The 17500-nt window shown below is 43.2% G+C and overlaps 1 protein-coding gene across 1 annotated transcript in view; it reads right to left on the bottom strand.

The window, feature by feature from the left end:
- Positions 1-17500, bottom strand: part of LOC133362836 (uncharacterized) — a 23248-nt gene that overhangs the window by 824 nt on the left and 4924 nt on the right. Inside the window, exons 2-7 of the mRNA XM_061581778.1 lie at positions 11003-11739; positions 9409-9473; positions 5332-5496; positions 2719-2786; positions 784-857; positions 615-673 (exon numbers count right to left, since the gene is read on the bottom strand). Coding sequence (XP_061437762.1) covers positions 615-673; positions 784-857; positions 2719-2786; positions 5332-5496; positions 9409-9473; positions 11003-11702 — 1131 coding nt within the window. The 5' untranslated portion in view covers positions 11703-11739. The remainder of the gene's footprint in view (positions 1-614; positions 674-783; positions 858-2718; positions 2787-5331; positions 5497-9408; positions 9474-11002; positions 11740-17500) is intronic.

Below are 17500 nucleotides of genomic sequence, written 5' to 3' on the forward strand. Positions count from 1 at the left end.
AGTGTGTTGCTTCTCAAGGCCTCGGGATGACGGCTTCATCTAGCAGTGGATAGAGCACTGCCGATGATTATCAACGACGGTTGTGGCTTAAAATTTCGATGTAAAGCTTCGTGACTGTCAGGGATTCATCTTCTTGGTTCTTTCGGTAAAGTCACGTAGAAGGGGAAATAATAAATAATACAAATAAAACACAATACAATAATTCTCACGACGTTACGGCCACAACGCAAGCAGCCGTCCTCAGGTGAAGAACAGGTCTGTTGGGAAGACAGCTGTCATTTTATTATTTCCCTTCTACGTGACTTTACCGAAAGAACCAAGAACAAGTCGATGATTGCTGTGCTCTATGTATTGAACACGACCTGATTATTAGCGAGCTCTGCATCGTGTCATCCTGCAACAAGGCTTACCTTTGGCCAACGCGATGTTCTTGTCATTTTGAAACTTTGAATTAAATCACTCAAAGTCACTGCAAATGTCTTTAAAAGAAGATGACACCAGGATTTAAAGCATGAATATTAAATATGCATGTGTATACGTGTATACTATTATACGCTTTTCAATAAATATAATTAAATGAAAACAAAATTTTTAAAATCTTATTATACATTTACCTTCACTTCTGCTTTCACTGACAAACGGAATTCTTTCATTTCTTCCTTATCTGCTTCAGCTGTCAACATCAGCACGCGGACATGGCCCGAATAAGTCAACGGCAAAAAAGTTCGATCGCTCAACGGTACACCGTTAACGTTCAACGGTCGGCAGATGTTGAGAACGTACCTTTCGTTAGTGTTTGTTGCGCCGAAGAGAATTGGACCTGCAGACCGTCGCACATTTCCCTGGTGGCGGTGATTCTTACGGACACAGGCACATTGCAAGGACGGAGGTCAGAAATCCTCCGTAGACAAATATCCACCGTACGCGTTGCTTCAGACTAAACGTATCGCTTGCATAACTGGCGTACGTGCGTACGTGGTGATTTGATAGTCGCACCAGATTCCCAAGAACACAGGATGAGATGTTACTATCCTTTGTGCAAGCACTTCCAAGAGTTCACGAACAGCGAGCCTGGTGACATTTGGGGAGCGGATCATCAGTAGTGAACCTTTGGTTCCTAGGGTGTTTCGGCCTTTCGCACGATACACCCTCCCCAAAGGCGGCCAGCGACAGGGCGATCAATCCTACGCTTGCGTCCCATTCCCAATTAGTCGTAGGAGTTGCCTTGTTGTTGATAGCCAACATCCCAAGTAAAATACGCCACCAGTTTTTTTTCCATCATTTGCCAGTACCAAAATATAATAATGATAATAGGGAATAACCCTATTATTATTATAATATTTTGGTACTGGCAAAGGAGGTCTAATGATGTAGATGCTCACCCCGAGCCCTCGTTACTTTGATAGCGGCTTCGTCTTTGAGCTTCTTGGTTCTTTCGGTAAAGTCACGTAGAAGGGAAGTAATAAAATAATAAAAATAAAACATAATAAAATATTTTTATTTTTATTATTTTAAGTAATAAGGGAAGTAATAAAATAATAAAAATAAAACATAATAAAATATTATTTATTATTTTTATTATTTTAAGTAATAAGGGAAGTAATGAAATAATAAAAATAAAACATAATAATATTTTATTATTTTTATTATTTTAAGTAATAAGGGAAGTAATGAAATAATAAAAATAAAACATAATAATATTCTATTATGTTTTATTTTTATTATTTTAAGTAATAAGGGAAGTAATACAATAATACAAATAAAACATAATATTTTATTATGTTTCATTTTTATTATTTCATTAAAATAAAACATTAAAATAAAACATAATAGAATAATTCTAACGACGTTTGGGCCACAACGCAAGCAGCCGTCCTCAGGTGAAGAACAGGTCTGTCGGAAAGACAGCGTCTGAATGAAACACCACCAGGCTTGGCAGCGTATATTTAAGCTGGGTCGGAGGGGGGAAGAGCGCCTTATATTATGTTTTATTATTTTATTACTTCCCTTCTACGTGACGACTTTACCGAAAGAACCAAGAAGATGAATCCCTGCAGTCACGAAAGCTTTAAATCGAAAAAAAAAACAATATTATTAAATTATTTTATTATATTATTTTATTATATTATTATTATAAAATTTTTTCATATTATTTTATTACATCACATTATTTCATTATATTATTATAATAATTTCTCATGTGTAATTTTTATTATTTTATTACTTCCCTTCTACGTGACTTTACCGAAAGAACCAAGAAGATGAATCCCTGCAGTCACGAAAGAAGCTTTAAATCGAAATGTCTTTGAGCTGTACGCCTTTTGGCGTCATCTGTTCTAGCACCAATTGAGACTAGGCTCTAAAGAAAGCTGTCTCAGGGGTGGACCAATCAGTTTCAAGGACAATGCATAATATTATCACGGCGTGTTTTTTGTTTGCATTTTGACCGCAAGTATTGTGGTTAATGCAGTGACATGAATCGTCGTAAAAAGATTTCAGTTTTGTTGCCAGAAAAGTGGAAAACCCCTATTGCTACACCAGTTTGTTTTTTTAGACACAACACTTTTTGTGATTGTGTTAACACTCGATGCAATGGTAGATTGTGACGTGCGACCTCGCGCTCCCTTCGCGAACGCAATTGTGTGTTGCACCGACGTCAGTCGAGGAACCTAAACAGAAGACAAAGATACAATTCAAGGAAAATAAAAACGTTCTTACTCCGCCGTTAATTCTTGTGTGCTGTTAGTCGCGTCTTTGAGTTGAACGGCGAGTTGTTCCTTTTCAAGCTGCAAGGAAACAACAAAACACACACTTCGCTGAGGTGACACAGACCTGTCGGAAAGACAGCGTCTGAACGACAGACCTGTTCTTCACCTGAAGACGGCTGCTTGCGTTGTGGCCGAAACGTCGTGAGAATTATTTTATTATGTTTTAGTTTTATTTTATTTTTTTGGGGAGGGAGGGGAGGGGCTGGCTGGGGGGTGGGAGGGGTGGGGCTGGGTGGAGAGGGGAGGGTGGGGAGGGAGGGTGGGGAGGGGAGGGAGGGGAGGGGCTGGGTGGGGGGTGGGAGGGGTGGGGCTGGGTGGAGAGGGGAGGGTGGGGAGGGGAGGGTGGGGAGGGGAGGGAGGGGGAGGGCTGGGTGGGGGGTGGGAGGGGTGGGGCTGGGTGGGGAGGGGCTGGGTGGGGGGGGTGGGAGGGGTGGGGAGGGGCTGGTCACCCCGTGGTGTCCTTATAAAACTCAACGTTTAACCTACTCACTACACTATACACGGCACGACACACTACACTCATACAGGTAGCAACAACAGGTTCCACACTGCTGCCCACCAGGGATTATTTGTCTGTCTGTCGTGCATATTTGTCTGTCGTGCACGAATGCGCTGTCCAACCAGGTTCCTACCTGCCCACTCTGAAGGAACGTGTTTAAAATACTTTTTTAAAAACGCGCTTTAATGAAATGTACGGTACGAGTAATGGGAGAACTCCACGACTCCAGGAAGTGATTCACAGCCCGCGTGAGTTGAGCAGCGGACAATTAGACCCAAGCCGAAACACAGCGTGTAAAAAAGATTGTTTAAAAATATTTTTTTATTTTTTTATGATATAGTATTGTCATCAGTACGACACACGTATACCAAGTCTGCAGTGGATACGACATTGGGAAGTTGGTTAAACTATGAGACATCTTCTTTACCAGTGGCAACATATAGTAATAGGTTTTTACCCTTTCAACTGGTACAAAAACTGACACCTTTATACAAGGCATCATGTTTGCAATAACCGCAACAGAAGCAGTCAAAATGCAAACAAAAAGAAACAACGCTGATGATGATAATGATATGCACTGTCCTTGAAGTTGATTGGTCAACACCCGAGACAGCTTTCCTTAGAGCCTAGTCTCCATTGGTGTTGGACCAGATGATGCCACAAGGCGCACAATTCAAAAACAGCGCACCATCAGAGAATTGAGAGCTCGGGGTGAAGCATTTACACTATGAGACATCTTCTTTACCAGTGGCAAAATATAGTGATAGGTTTTTACCCTTTCGACTGGTACAAAAACTGACACCTTTATACAAGGCATCATGTTTGCAATAACCGCAACACAAGCAGTCAAAATGCAAACAAAACAGGACCCTGCGGGGTGGGCTGGTAGGAACGAATAACCAAAGAATATAAACATAATGTATTGTTACACTTGTTTAGCCAGGAAAGCCTCACTGCGTCTAAAGGTTTTTGTAGGGTCCTGCCAAGTGTTTGCAGTAGGGGGCGATGTTGCTACACCTAATCGAACATCAGACGCACAGATGGACGGACGATATAATCTATTGTAGGCTGGTTCACTTCGTTCCTACCAGTAAAAGAAACAACTCTGATGATGATAATGTATGCACTGTCCTTGAAGTTGATTGGTCCACACCCGAGACAGCTTTCCTTAGAGCCTAGTCTCACATGGTGTTGGACCAGATGACGCCAAAAGGCGCACAACTCAAAGACAATGCACCATCAGAGTTTGAGAGCTCGGGGTGAAGCATTTATACCATTAGAACCTCATTTGCCAGTAAAAATATAATTGATTTTTTACCCTTCTATCTGGCAACAAAACTGACACCTTTTCTACAAGGAGTCATGTTTGCATAGACCACAATACCTGCAGTCATAATGCAAACAAAAAACATAACTCTGATGATATGCACTGTCCTTGAAGTTGATTGGTCCACACCCGAGACAGCTTTTCTTAGACCCTAGTCTCCACTGGTGTTGGACCAGATGACGCCAAAAGGCGTATCAGAGTTGTTTATTTTATGTTTGCATGTTGACTGTTTGTGTTGTGGTTATTGCAAACATGATGCCTTGTATAAAGGTGTCAGTTTTTGTACCAGTCGAAAGGGTAACAACCTATCACTATATTTTGCCACTGGTAAAGGAGGTGTCTCATAATGTAAATGCTTCACCCCGAGCTCTCAATACTCTGATAGTGCGCTGTCTTTGAGTTGTACGCCTTGTGGCGTCATCTGGTCCAACACCAATGGAGACTAGGCTCTAAGGAAAGCTGTCTCGGGTGTGGACCAATCAACTTCAAGGACAGTGCATATCATTATCATCATCAGAGTTGTTTATTTCTGTTTGCATTTTGACTGCTTGTGTTGTGGTTATTGCAAACATGATGCCTTGCATAAAGGTGTCAGTTTTTGTACCAGTCGAAAGGGTAACAACCTATTACTATAAGTTGGTTAAAATTGAGTTTGCAACATTTGAGGACACGACAACAACGGACAGAGTGAGTGAAATAGAAACGCGTCAATGAGCAGCGCTGCCGCTGGCACCCACCTGTTTCTCTCGAGTTGAGGTCTGCAAAGCGTCGATCGTCTCCTGGGCAACTCTCATCGTAGTCTCCTTTTTGTCGACATCACAGTCAACTCTGACGTTACAAATGTTCAACTTGAACAATTGACAGTGCATAGAGTTGAACATTTCCGTCAGGTGATCTTGAATCTTTGAAAGAAAACAAAACACGACGCGTGACACAAGGAGCGTGTGTCAACAGCTCTCCAAGTCCGTAGTATCGTGAACAAAGCAAGATTTTCTGCCGCCGATGACTGATTATTCGTGACAAAGGTTTCTGGGGTAGCTCGCTTAAGTATCGAGTGCCGTAACCCTCCACCACCAGGAAGGTTTGTCACGTAAACAAAACGCGTCAGTTAATTCGTTACTTCAGCCCACCGGTGTGTTGGAGAGTTCATGCGCAACAGGTTACACATTCATACTCACGCGATCTAACACAAAACACCTTGATCGTGAATATAGTTGGTCGCGAAAGCCTGCTACGTGTTACACCGACTATTACTCCGCTTCAACCGAAAATTCGACCAAGTCATATGTATGTAGCACAAACACTAGTTTTTGATTCACTTTCCAACAACCACCACAACCACCACCACAACCACCACCACCACAACCACCACCACCACCACCACAACCACCACCACCACCACCACCACAACCACCAACACCACCACCACCACAACCACCACCACCACCACCACCACCACAACCCACCACCACCACAACCACACCACAACCACCACCACAACCACCAACATAACCACTACAACCACCACCACAACCACCACAACCACCAACACCACCACAACCAACACCACCACCACCACCACAACCACCACAACCACCACACAACACCACCACAACCACCACCACAACCACCACAACCACCACCACCACCACAACCACCACCACCACACCACCACCACAACCACCACAACCACCACCACCACAACCACCACCACAACCACCACCACCACAACCACCACCACCACAACCACCACCACAAACCACCACCACCCACCACAACCACAACCACCACAACCACCACCACCACAACCCACCACCACCACCACAACCACCACAACCACCACACCACCACACCACCACACCACCACCACCACCACAACCACCACCAACCACAACCCCACCACAACCACCACAACCACACCACCACAACCACCACAACCACCACCACACACCAAACCAACCACACCACAACCACCACCACAACCACCACCACCACCACAACCACAACCACCACAACCACCACCACCACAACCACCACCACCACCACAACCACCACAACCACAACCACCACCACAACCACCACCACCACAACCACCACCACCACCACCACCACCATCACAACCACCACCACAACCACCACCACCACCACAACCACCACCACAACCACCACAACCACCACCACCACAACCACCACCACCACCCACCACAACCACCACCACCACCACAACCACCAACACCACCACAACCACCACCACAACCACCACCACCACAACCACCAACACCACAACCACCACCACCACAACCACCACAACCACCACCACCACAACCACCAACACCACCACCACCACCACAACCACCAACACCACCACAACCACCACCACCAACACCACCACAACCACAACCCCACCACCACCACCACAACCACCACCACCACCACCACCACAACCACCACCATCACAACCACCAGCCAAGTGCTGTGAACATAAAGAGGCAAAGGTGCAGATCTGCAACTCCTTGCTCGTGCCACTGCTGGCAGAAGGACCTCCACTAGAGGGAGCTCGAGACAACCTCAGAAGATACTCGTAGTTCTTTCGGTAAAGTCACCAAGTAGGTAAAACATGACTTTAAAATTAATAAAAATATTGTTTTATTTTTATTAATAAAAAATTAAATTAAAATAAATAAAAATATTGTTTTATTTTTATTAATTTTTATTTCATTTTTTACCGACGTGACTTAAAAATAAATAAAAATATTGTTTTATTTTTATTAATTTTAATTTCATTTTCTACCTACGTGACTTTAAAATTAATACAAATATTTTGTATTTTTATTAATTTTACTTTCATTTTTTTACCTACATGACTTTAAAATTAATAAAAAAAAAAAAATTTTACCTACGTGCCTTTAAAATTAATAAAAAGATTGTTTTATTTTTTATTAATTTTAATTTCATTGTTTTACCTACGTGCCTTTAAAATTAATAAAAAGATTGTTTTATTTTTATTAATTTTAATTTCATTGTTTACCTACCTGACTTTAAAATTTATAAAAATATTGTTTTATTTTTATTAAATTTAATTTCATTTTTTACCTACCTGACTTTAAAATTTATAAAAAGATTGTTTTATTTTTATTAATTTTTATTTCATTAAAATTAATAAAAATATTGTTTTATTTTTATAAATTTTAATTTCATTTTTTACCTACGTGACTTTAAAATTAATAAAAATATTATTTTATTTTTATTAATTTTAATTTCATTTTTAACCTACGTGACTTTAAAATTAATAAAAACATTATATAAGAACGGGAGACAGCAGAGCCTCCTCACCATTCTGGCGAATTGCCCGATGATGCTGGTTGCAATTACCAGCGAAACGTCGTACTCAAATTGTAAATGTTGTGGCTTCAACACACCGGTGGGCTAAAGCAGGTAACTATTTGTCTTTGTCAACGTGACACATTTTTACTGATTGGCCGTGTCGGGTGGTGGAGGGTTACGACACATTTATAAATAACGCGGCGATCTAAACCCAAAAACGTTGATTATGAATAACATTGGTCGCGAAAGCCTGCTACGTGTTAAACTGAATTTTAATTTCATTGTTTTCCTACTTGACTTGAAAATTAATAAAAATATTGTTTTATTTTTATTAATTTTAATTTCATTTTTTACCTACATGACTTTAAAATTAATAAAAATATTGTTTTATTTTTATTAATTTTAATTTCATTTTTTACCTACATGACTTGAAAATTAATAAAAATATTGTTTTATTTTTATTAATTTTAATTTCATTTTTTACCTACATGACTTTAAAATTAATAAAAATATTGTTTTATTTTTATTAATTTTAATTTCATTTTTTACCGACGTGACTTTAAAATTAATAAAAATATTGTTTTATTTTTATTAATTTTAATTTCATTTTTTACCCACGTGACTTTACCGAAAGAACCAAGAGTATGAATCCTTGCAGTCACGAAAGCTTCTAATCTAGAACCTCAGTAGAGGCTGACTCTTCCACTCCGCCCAGACGTCTTGGAAGAGACGGCAGTACCCACACTTTACCCCACCTCATGCAGCCTGCCATGTCACTGTGCTGTACCAATACATACTGCAGAGTAGACAGAGGTGGCACATTTTAGACATGTGCCTATTATTTTTAAATTAAATTTCGATTTAAAGCTTCTTTCGTGACTGCAGGGATTCATCTTCTTGGTTCTTTCGGTAAAGTCGCGTAGAAGGGAAATAATAAAATAATAAAAATAAAACATAATAAAATACAATTCTCACGACGTTTCGGCCACAACGCAAGCAGCCGTCCTCAGGTGAAGAACAGGTCTGTCGGAAAGACAGCGTCTGAATGAACACCACCAAGATTGGCAGCGTATATTTAAGCTGAATTCCTCTGTTGATTTAAGCTAAATTCCTCTGTTGATTTAAGCTAAATTCCTCTGTTGATTTAAGCTAAATTCCTCTGTTGATATGCAGATTCCTTTGTCAAGGCGCCCTTCCCCCTCCAACCCAGCAGCTTAAATATACGCTGCCAAGCTTGGTGGTGTTCATTCAGACTCTGTCTTTCCGACAGACCTGTTCTTCACCTGAGGACGGCTGCTTGCGTTGTGGCCGAAACGTCGTGAGAATTATTAAATGTTTTATTTTATTATTTTATTATTTCCCTTCTACGTGACTTTACCGAAAGAACCAAGAAGATAAATTAGTATTTCCCCAGAATGACTGTGTTGTTAATCTGAAATAACGACGCGTGTGTGTGGACATGTTTCAATGTGACAAGTGTGCTGTCTTGCCTTTCGCCCATCAAGCAGCAGCGCGCTCTGCGAAGGTTGATGCTGTTCACTGGTCGTTGCTTGAGCTACGAACAACATTTCTCGCACAATTAAGTCAAGTGCATCGTTCATAAGAGCACTGCACGAGATGTACATTATATTTCGATTTAAATCAGGGATTCATCTTCTTTTCCAAGAATGACTGTGTTGTTAAAAATGACTGTCTCGTACCGCATCCGTGAACATAAACAAAAAACAGTGAGAATGATTTTAATGTTTTATTTTTATTATTTTATTATTTCCCTTCTACGTGACTTTACCGAAAGAACCAAGAACATGAGTAGATGTACATTGTACACGTTTACACATATTGCTTTTTAGAACTTTCCAACTGTTAAGGGCTCAGCTCCGCCGGGGTGTAAGATGAGTATCACGAACATGAATAAATCTTCAATAAAAGTGCGTTTTGATATAAGGGACTTGCCCCGTAGAACATCAGCGAACTGACCCAATTTTTTTTCCAAAACTTGGGAGACAAAAGCCAGTGTTAAAGGAAGCCACCAACGAAACGAAACTAAACTTTTTATTTCGATTTAAAGCTTTCGTGACTGCAGGGATTCATCTTCTTGGTTCTTTCGGTAAAGTCACGTAGAAGGGAAATAAAACATAATAAAATAATTGCTATGTTTTATTTTTATTATTTTATTATTTCCCTTCTACTAAATAATAAAAATAAAACATAATAAAATAATTGGTATTATGTTTAAAATGTATTATTTTATTATTTCCCTTCTACCAAATAATAAAAATAAAACATAATAAAACAATGATGTTATTTATTTTATTATTTCCCTTCTACAAAATAATAAAAATAAAACATAATAAAACAATTGTTATTATGTTTAAATTGTATTATTTTATTATTTTCCTTCTACTAAATAATAAAACATAATAAAAAACGATGTTATTTTTATTATTTTATTATCTCCCTTCTACTAAATAATAAAAATAAAACATAATAAAACAATTGTTATTATGTTTAAATTGTATTATTTTATTATTTCCCTTCGACTAAATAATAAAAATAAAACATAATAAAATAATGATGTTATGTTGTATTTTTTATTATTTTATTATTTCCCTTCTACGTGACTTTACCAAAAGAACCAAGAAGATAAACTCTTTATTTTACCACGTGAGAGCCCACGTGACTACATAGCTCTTTCTCAGAAGCCACCTGGCCACACTTTGTTGACAGCTCAACAAAGCGGTCCATCACGTGCCAATTCACATCAGCCAAATTACTCTTCGACGCACGTTTCCAACCGTGGATTGTCCGCGCGTGCATCGGGGCAAGTGCTACCATCATTACCGTCAACAGCTAAACAAAGCACCGTGCCGTAGTTTCTGACGTCAAACGCCGGTTGAAAAGCGCCGCAGACTTCGAGCTCACGATGAATGTGGACATCAAAGAAGTGGGATCTCGTTTCGAGAAGAAAAATTAGCGGCGCGATTCGTTTACAGACAAGACCAGGCGACACACGGCGATGACCTCCAGATGAAACGAAAACCTTGACCTTGCCAGCGTCACTTGACCATGCCCCAGTTGACTCACCTTCAAATAGTGTCCTCTGAGCTTGACCTTGCTGCGCCTGCCCAGTTTCACCGCTGCCATGTCCGCGTTGATCCCTTCCACGACCCACTTGACCTTGTCCGTGTCGACCCAAAGTGTGACCTAACTGCTGCTCGACTTCGCCCGGCGGACAGCGAGATTGCCTTGGCTGACTCAGGCCCTGACGAGGTAGACCTCGGCCTTGCCCCACCAGAACATGCACGTCACCTGACAGTCCCGGGCTCGGCCCGGGTTGACGTTGACCCTCTTTTGGCCGAGTCTGAGCTCGGCCCAATTGGGTTGTTTTTGTTCCGTCGCGATCTGTCCCCTGCCCCGGCTGCTCATGTCCTTTAATTGCCTCTCCGTTGGCTTCTCCCGGCTGACCCTGCTGCCCTTTGCTACCCAAACCTTCAATCGATGGCCCCTGGATTTGCCCAGACTGACCTTCATCTTGTCCCGTCTGGCTGCACCCGTGAGCCAATATCTCCTGGAACGGCCTCACTTGTCCCCGACCTTTGCCCGGCTGACTCTGGCCACGGTGTGACGGCCCCTGGCCCTGCCTAGATTGACGGTGACCTTGTTCCGGCTTCCCCTCACTCTCGTAAAGACTGCCCAAGATGCTCTTTATGTCGAAGGCGGGGGGGAGTGTGGGGAAAGTGCCGTCCCAATTTCTACCGAGGGTTTCGCTATCGTTGCCCTCCATGCTGCGTCCTTTGTAAACTCCTTAGACAGCCGTCTTCCTGTGTGACGCACAGGCACCGCACGTGCGCACGAGACAAAACAAATGTGGAATGCGTTAAGACAGTGCTACTGCGTAGCGAACCACGCGGCACCAGCGTCGTGACCTCTTCGCAAAGATTATCTTTTTTCTCTCTCTCTGGGTTTTTTGTTTTCTCTCTCTGCCTGTGTCCTCTCTTTGGAATTTTCACACTTAAATTCTAACTTAGCAATCTTTGAAATACGTAATCGACCGGGCTATGCGTTCATTGTGTGTTGACCGACTCTCTGTGTTGCATTACATTACATTTCGATATTTTGCTAGGTTATTTAATTTGAGTGTGTCTTTCTCCTAATTTTCAAGCTTGCGTACCGTACCACGTTGTCGTCCACTCATTGACATGCTAATTTTTTCTCTGCCTCCTCCCTCTCTCCGCCCCCGCCCCCCCCTCTCTCTATTTAAGGCCTCGTCACAGAGACGATCTCTCTCTCTGTACCGATGCGTGTTCTCTCTCTCTGTGTATCTGTGTGATATCTGTCTGCTTGTATGTATGTCTGTCTATAGTTTTATGGTTAGATTTTTGTTGCTATTCCTTTTATACCTGATGATGATTGCGTGTGTTGCAATCGAAGCGTCGTAGTATGCTATTATTTAATTTATTAATTTATCTTTATACGTGACTTTACCGAAAGAACCAAAGAATAGCTCACAAGTGCCTATTTCATCCAAGAGCCACACCGACTCAAATACAAGTTTTTATCCTCAGCGTCCCGCATTTTAGTCTTAATTCTTAAGATGTAATAACTCCAAATTAAGATTGAACTTGAAATGGGTGTGATGTTTTAATTCCCACCGCCTGTCTGTCTACGTGATGACTTTACCGAAAGAACCAAGAACAGGGTGCCATTGTATTGATTGTGAGCTTTGCTGCACTTACAATGAGAATCTAGATTCACTTCAAAGTTCTTCAACTGGAGTTGCCTCAACGCAAGGCCTGCCACGTACTTCTAATAATTGTAACTTCACAACGCTACAATTAGCTCACAAGTCTTAATTTTGGAGCTTTCGTGACTGCAGACATTATTCTTTGGTTCTTTCGGTAAAGTCACGTCTAAAGATAAAATAATAAATTAAATAATAGCATACTACGTTTCGACTGCAGAGAAATGTTTTCCTCTACCCCCTCCCTCTCTCTGCCTCTGCCCCCCTCTGTCTATTTAAGGCCTCGCCACAGAGACGATCACCCCTCTCTGTGCCTGTGTTACTCTCTCTCTCTGTGTATCTCTGTGATGTCTGTCTGCTTATATGTCTGTCTGTGTGTCTATGTTGTGTGTCTCTCTCTGTGTGTGTCTCTGTGTTGCTCTCTCTCTGTGTATCTCTGTGATGTCTGTCTGCTTATATGTCTGTCTGTGTGTCTATGTTGTGTGTCTCTCTCTGTGTGTGTCTCTGTGTTGCTCTCTCTCTGTGTATCTCTGTGATGTCTGTCTGCTTATATGTCTGTCTGTGTGTCTATGTTGTGTGTCCCTCTCTGTGCCTGTGTTACTCTCTCTCTCTCTGTGTATCTTGGTGATATCTGTCTGCTTATATGTCTGTCTATAGTTTTCTGGTTAGATTTTATGTTGCTATTTCATTTATACCTGATCATGATTGCTTGTGTTGCAATCGAAACGTCGTATGCTATTATTTAACTTATTATTTTATCTTTATACGTGACTTTACCGACAAAAACCAAAGAATAATTCCTGCAGTTACGAAAGCTCCAAAATTAAGATTGAACCACTTCTACGGGGAAGTTCCAAGTTTACCTTTTTCTCTCTCTCTGGGTTTCTTGTTCTCTCTCTCTGCCTGTATATTTAGTGTAATTTTCTCTGTCTACACTCGTTTTGTATCGTTCTTAGGTTCTGCTCTGTCTGTGTGTCTCCGTTCCTCTTTTTTATGTTTTGTCTTTCTTTGGAATTTTCACACTTAAATTCTAACTTAGCAATCTTTGAAATACGTAATCGACCAGGCAATGCGTTAATTGTGTGTTGGCCGACTCTCTGTGTCGTTTAACATAACATTTCGATACTTTGCTAGGTTATTTAATTTAGTGTGTTCTGTCTCCCTCTAAGCCTGCTTACCTTACTCCCCTCCCTTCGCACTCATTGACATGTAAATGTTTTCCCTACCCCCTCCCTCTCTCTGCCTCCGCCCCCTCTGTCTATTTAAGGCCTCGCCACAGAGACGATCACCCCTCTCTGTGCCTGTGTTACTCTCTCTCTCTCTGTGTATCTTGGTGATGTCTGTCTGCTTATATGTCTGTCTGTGTGTCTATGTTGTGTGTCTCTCTCTGTGTGTGTCTCTGTGTTGCTCTCTCTCTGTGTATCTCTGTGATGTCTGTCTGCTTATATGTCTGTCTGTGTGTCTATGTTGTGTGTCTCTCTCTGTGTGTGTCTCTGTGTTACTCTCTCTCTCTCTGTGTATCTTGGTGATGTCTGTCTGCTTATATGTCTGTCTATAGTTTTCTGGTTAGATTCTATGTCGCTATTTCATTTATACCTGATGATGCTTGCTTGTGTTGCAATCGAAACGTCGTATTATGCTATTATTTAATTTATTAATTTATCTTTAGACGTGACTTTACCGAAAGAACCAAAGAATAGCTCACAAGTGCCTATTTCATCCAAGAGCCACACCGACTCAAATACAAGTTTTTTTCCTCAGCGTCCCGCATTTTAGTTTTAATTCTTAAGATGTAATAACAGCTGTGCTTATTGTTGTTACTAGCGGTTAGTACCCGGCATTGCCTGGGTCGAAAAAGGCAGACAACACATGTAGTTACACACGCAAATCGACTGATACACGCACACACAGAGTTACACACACAAATGGACTCACACATACATACACACATACACACATACATACACATACATACACATACACACACACATACACACACATATACACACACATACACACACACATACACATATACACACACATACACACACACATACACACACATACACACACATACACACACACACATACACACACACATACACACACACATACACACACATACACACACATACACACACATACACACACACACACATACACACACACATACACACACATACACACACATACACACACACACACATACACACACACACATACACACACACATACACACATACACACACACATACACACACACATACACACACATACATACACACATACACACACACATACACACATACACATATACACACACATACACACACACATACACATATACACACACATACACACACACATACACACACATACACACACATACACACACACACATACAACAACAACCGCCATTCGCCACTAAGTGGCGGTGACGTCACCACGATGCTTGTGCCAGGCCAAGTGCACCTTGAGGCCACGTGAAGTGTCGAAAGCCCGCTGGCAGGAGGTCACGGGGCAGACCCAGGTGCCACGGGTCGACTGACCGAGATGACCGAGATGACTGGCTGATGCACCACCTGTGCCCCCTACTGTGCCAACTTGCTGTGCTTTAGCCACCCGGCGCTCCGCTCGTTGTTGTGAGCGTCGCTCCTCCGCCCTCCGTTGTTGTTGGAGGGCGACTGCCTCCAACTGCCCAGTAGCGTCCTTCACGAGCCTCCTCCACTGAGGCCGATCTTGACACCGCTGGTACCAGTCATCGGCAAGTCCACTCAGCTCCACGTCCTCCTGTACCACATCACTCCATCTCTTCTCCAGCCCGTGCCGCGCCCGTCTAGCCCCCTCGATCCGGCCGAACAAAAGCTGTTTAGGCATGCGGTGGCTGGGCATGCGGGCTACATGACCCAGCCAACGCAGCCTTGCCTGCCGGAGGAGCTCACTGATGGGACTTTGCCCAGATCTTTCAAGGATTTGTGAGCTCCTCACACAATCCAGCCTGGTTAAACCCAGGATGGATCGTAGGCAGGCCAGCCTAAATGTTTCCAACCGGCGAAGATGCTCCACCAGGGGGGTCCACGTCTCGCAAGCGTAGAGAAGGGAGGGAATGACCGTGGCCGAGAAGACCTGAAGCTTCGTGCGGAGCGACAGACCAGGTAGCTTCCACACAGCGTTACGCAACCGATGAAAAGATATTGCCGCTCGACTGATTCGGAGTGAGACCTCTGCTGATAGACTGGAGCCGGTCATAAGCACACTGCCCAGGTATGGGAAACTCTCCACTCTCTCCACAACTGCCCCATCACCAATTGGGAGTTGTGGGGGTGGAGTGTCCGATGGTACAAAATACCCAGGCAGGTGCTTGGTTTTGGTGGGGCTGATGGTAAGGCCCCACCTCTTAGTGGCACGCTCCAGTCTCAGCAGCAGCGCCTCCAACTCCTCTTCTGAATGAGCAGCTATTACCAAATCATCGGCATACATAACGTGGTTGACCAATAGGGAGCCATCCCTTGATCGCACCCGGGCGTCGATCAGCCTCCCATTATATCTGTACCAAACTGGAAATTCCTCCGGTACAGCTATTGAAGGCTTCACGAACTACGCGGTCAAAATAGATGTTAAATAATGTGGGAGCCAGAGGACATCCCTGTCGCACCCCAAGGTGTACAGGGAAAGGCTCCGACTCCCGGCCACGTAGTTTTACCCGGGCCCGCTCACCATCATGAAGGTCCTTAATGATCGTGAGCAGAGGGTCAGGGACTCCGAAAGCACGAAGAACAACCCAGAGTCCAGTCCTACTGATGGTATCATAGGCCTTGACCAGGTCAATAAAGCAGAGATGTAGGTCTTTTTGGAATTCCCTACACCTCTGCTGTAGCAGACGGACAGAAAATATGGCATCTGTGCAGGACCGCCCTTTCCTGAAACCGCATTGGGGCTCCGCAAGCCTCTCCTCAGCGTGCCTAGCAAGGCGATGTTGAATAATCCTTGCCAGGACCTTACCCGGCACACTGAGGAGTGAGATGCCCCTGTAGTTGTTACAGTCTGTGCGGTCCCCCTTCTTAAAGAGGGGGACCACCAGGGCATCCTTCCAGTCCTGCGGAACCCGTCCAGTGGTCCAGACTGTTGTTATGATGTCATATAGGGCAGTCTGTGCACAAACGCCACCCTCCCTCAGCATTTCGCTTGGGAGATCATCTCTGCCCGGTGCCTTCCCTGGTCTCAGACTCCGGATCGCCCTCAGTACTTCCTCAACAGCTGGAACCTCAGCCAGCCACTCACAGGGGGTGACCTCTTCCAATATTTGAGGCACCGCAGCCTCAGCAGGGTTATCCCCACTTTGTGCCATGATGTTTTCCTGGCTGAGAGAATTTCCCTCCCCCAGGACCTCACAGAAATGCTCAGCAAATCTGCAAACCTGTTCCTGGGGGTCGGAGATTGGATCACCGTTTTTTCCTCTAATGATGGTAATAGGTGTGGCGCTGCAGGTTACTTTTTTGATGGAGTTAAATAGTGATTTGTGATCACGGGCCACTGAGGCAGACTCCATCTCCTCAGCAACCCGCGACCACCACCCATCCTTACAACGCCTTACGGCTCTCCGAACTTCCGAGCGAAGGCTGCGGTAAACCTCCTCATTCTCTGACGTGGGATGCTGTAGGCGATGAGAGTGGGCCTGTCGCTTTTTCTCAATTAACCTGAACACCTCCTCTGTCAGCCAGGGTTTCTGGGGAGGTCTGGACCGCGTACCCAAAGCAGCCATTGCAGCTGCATGAGTCACAGTCCTAAACCTCGCCCATTTACCCTCGACATCAGGTGGAGTGGGGGACGATGCCAACCCC

Source organism: Lethenteron reissneri, unplaced genomic scaffold (genome assembly GCF_015708825.2).
Source record: "Lethenteron reissneri isolate LAM-NWPU_2019-01 unplaced genomic scaffold, ASM1570882v1 scaffold_1630, whole genome shotgun sequence".
Classification (NCBI taxonomy): Eukaryota; Metazoa; Chordata; class Hyperoartia; order Petromyzontiformes; family Petromyzontidae; genus Lethenteron; species Lethenteron reissneri.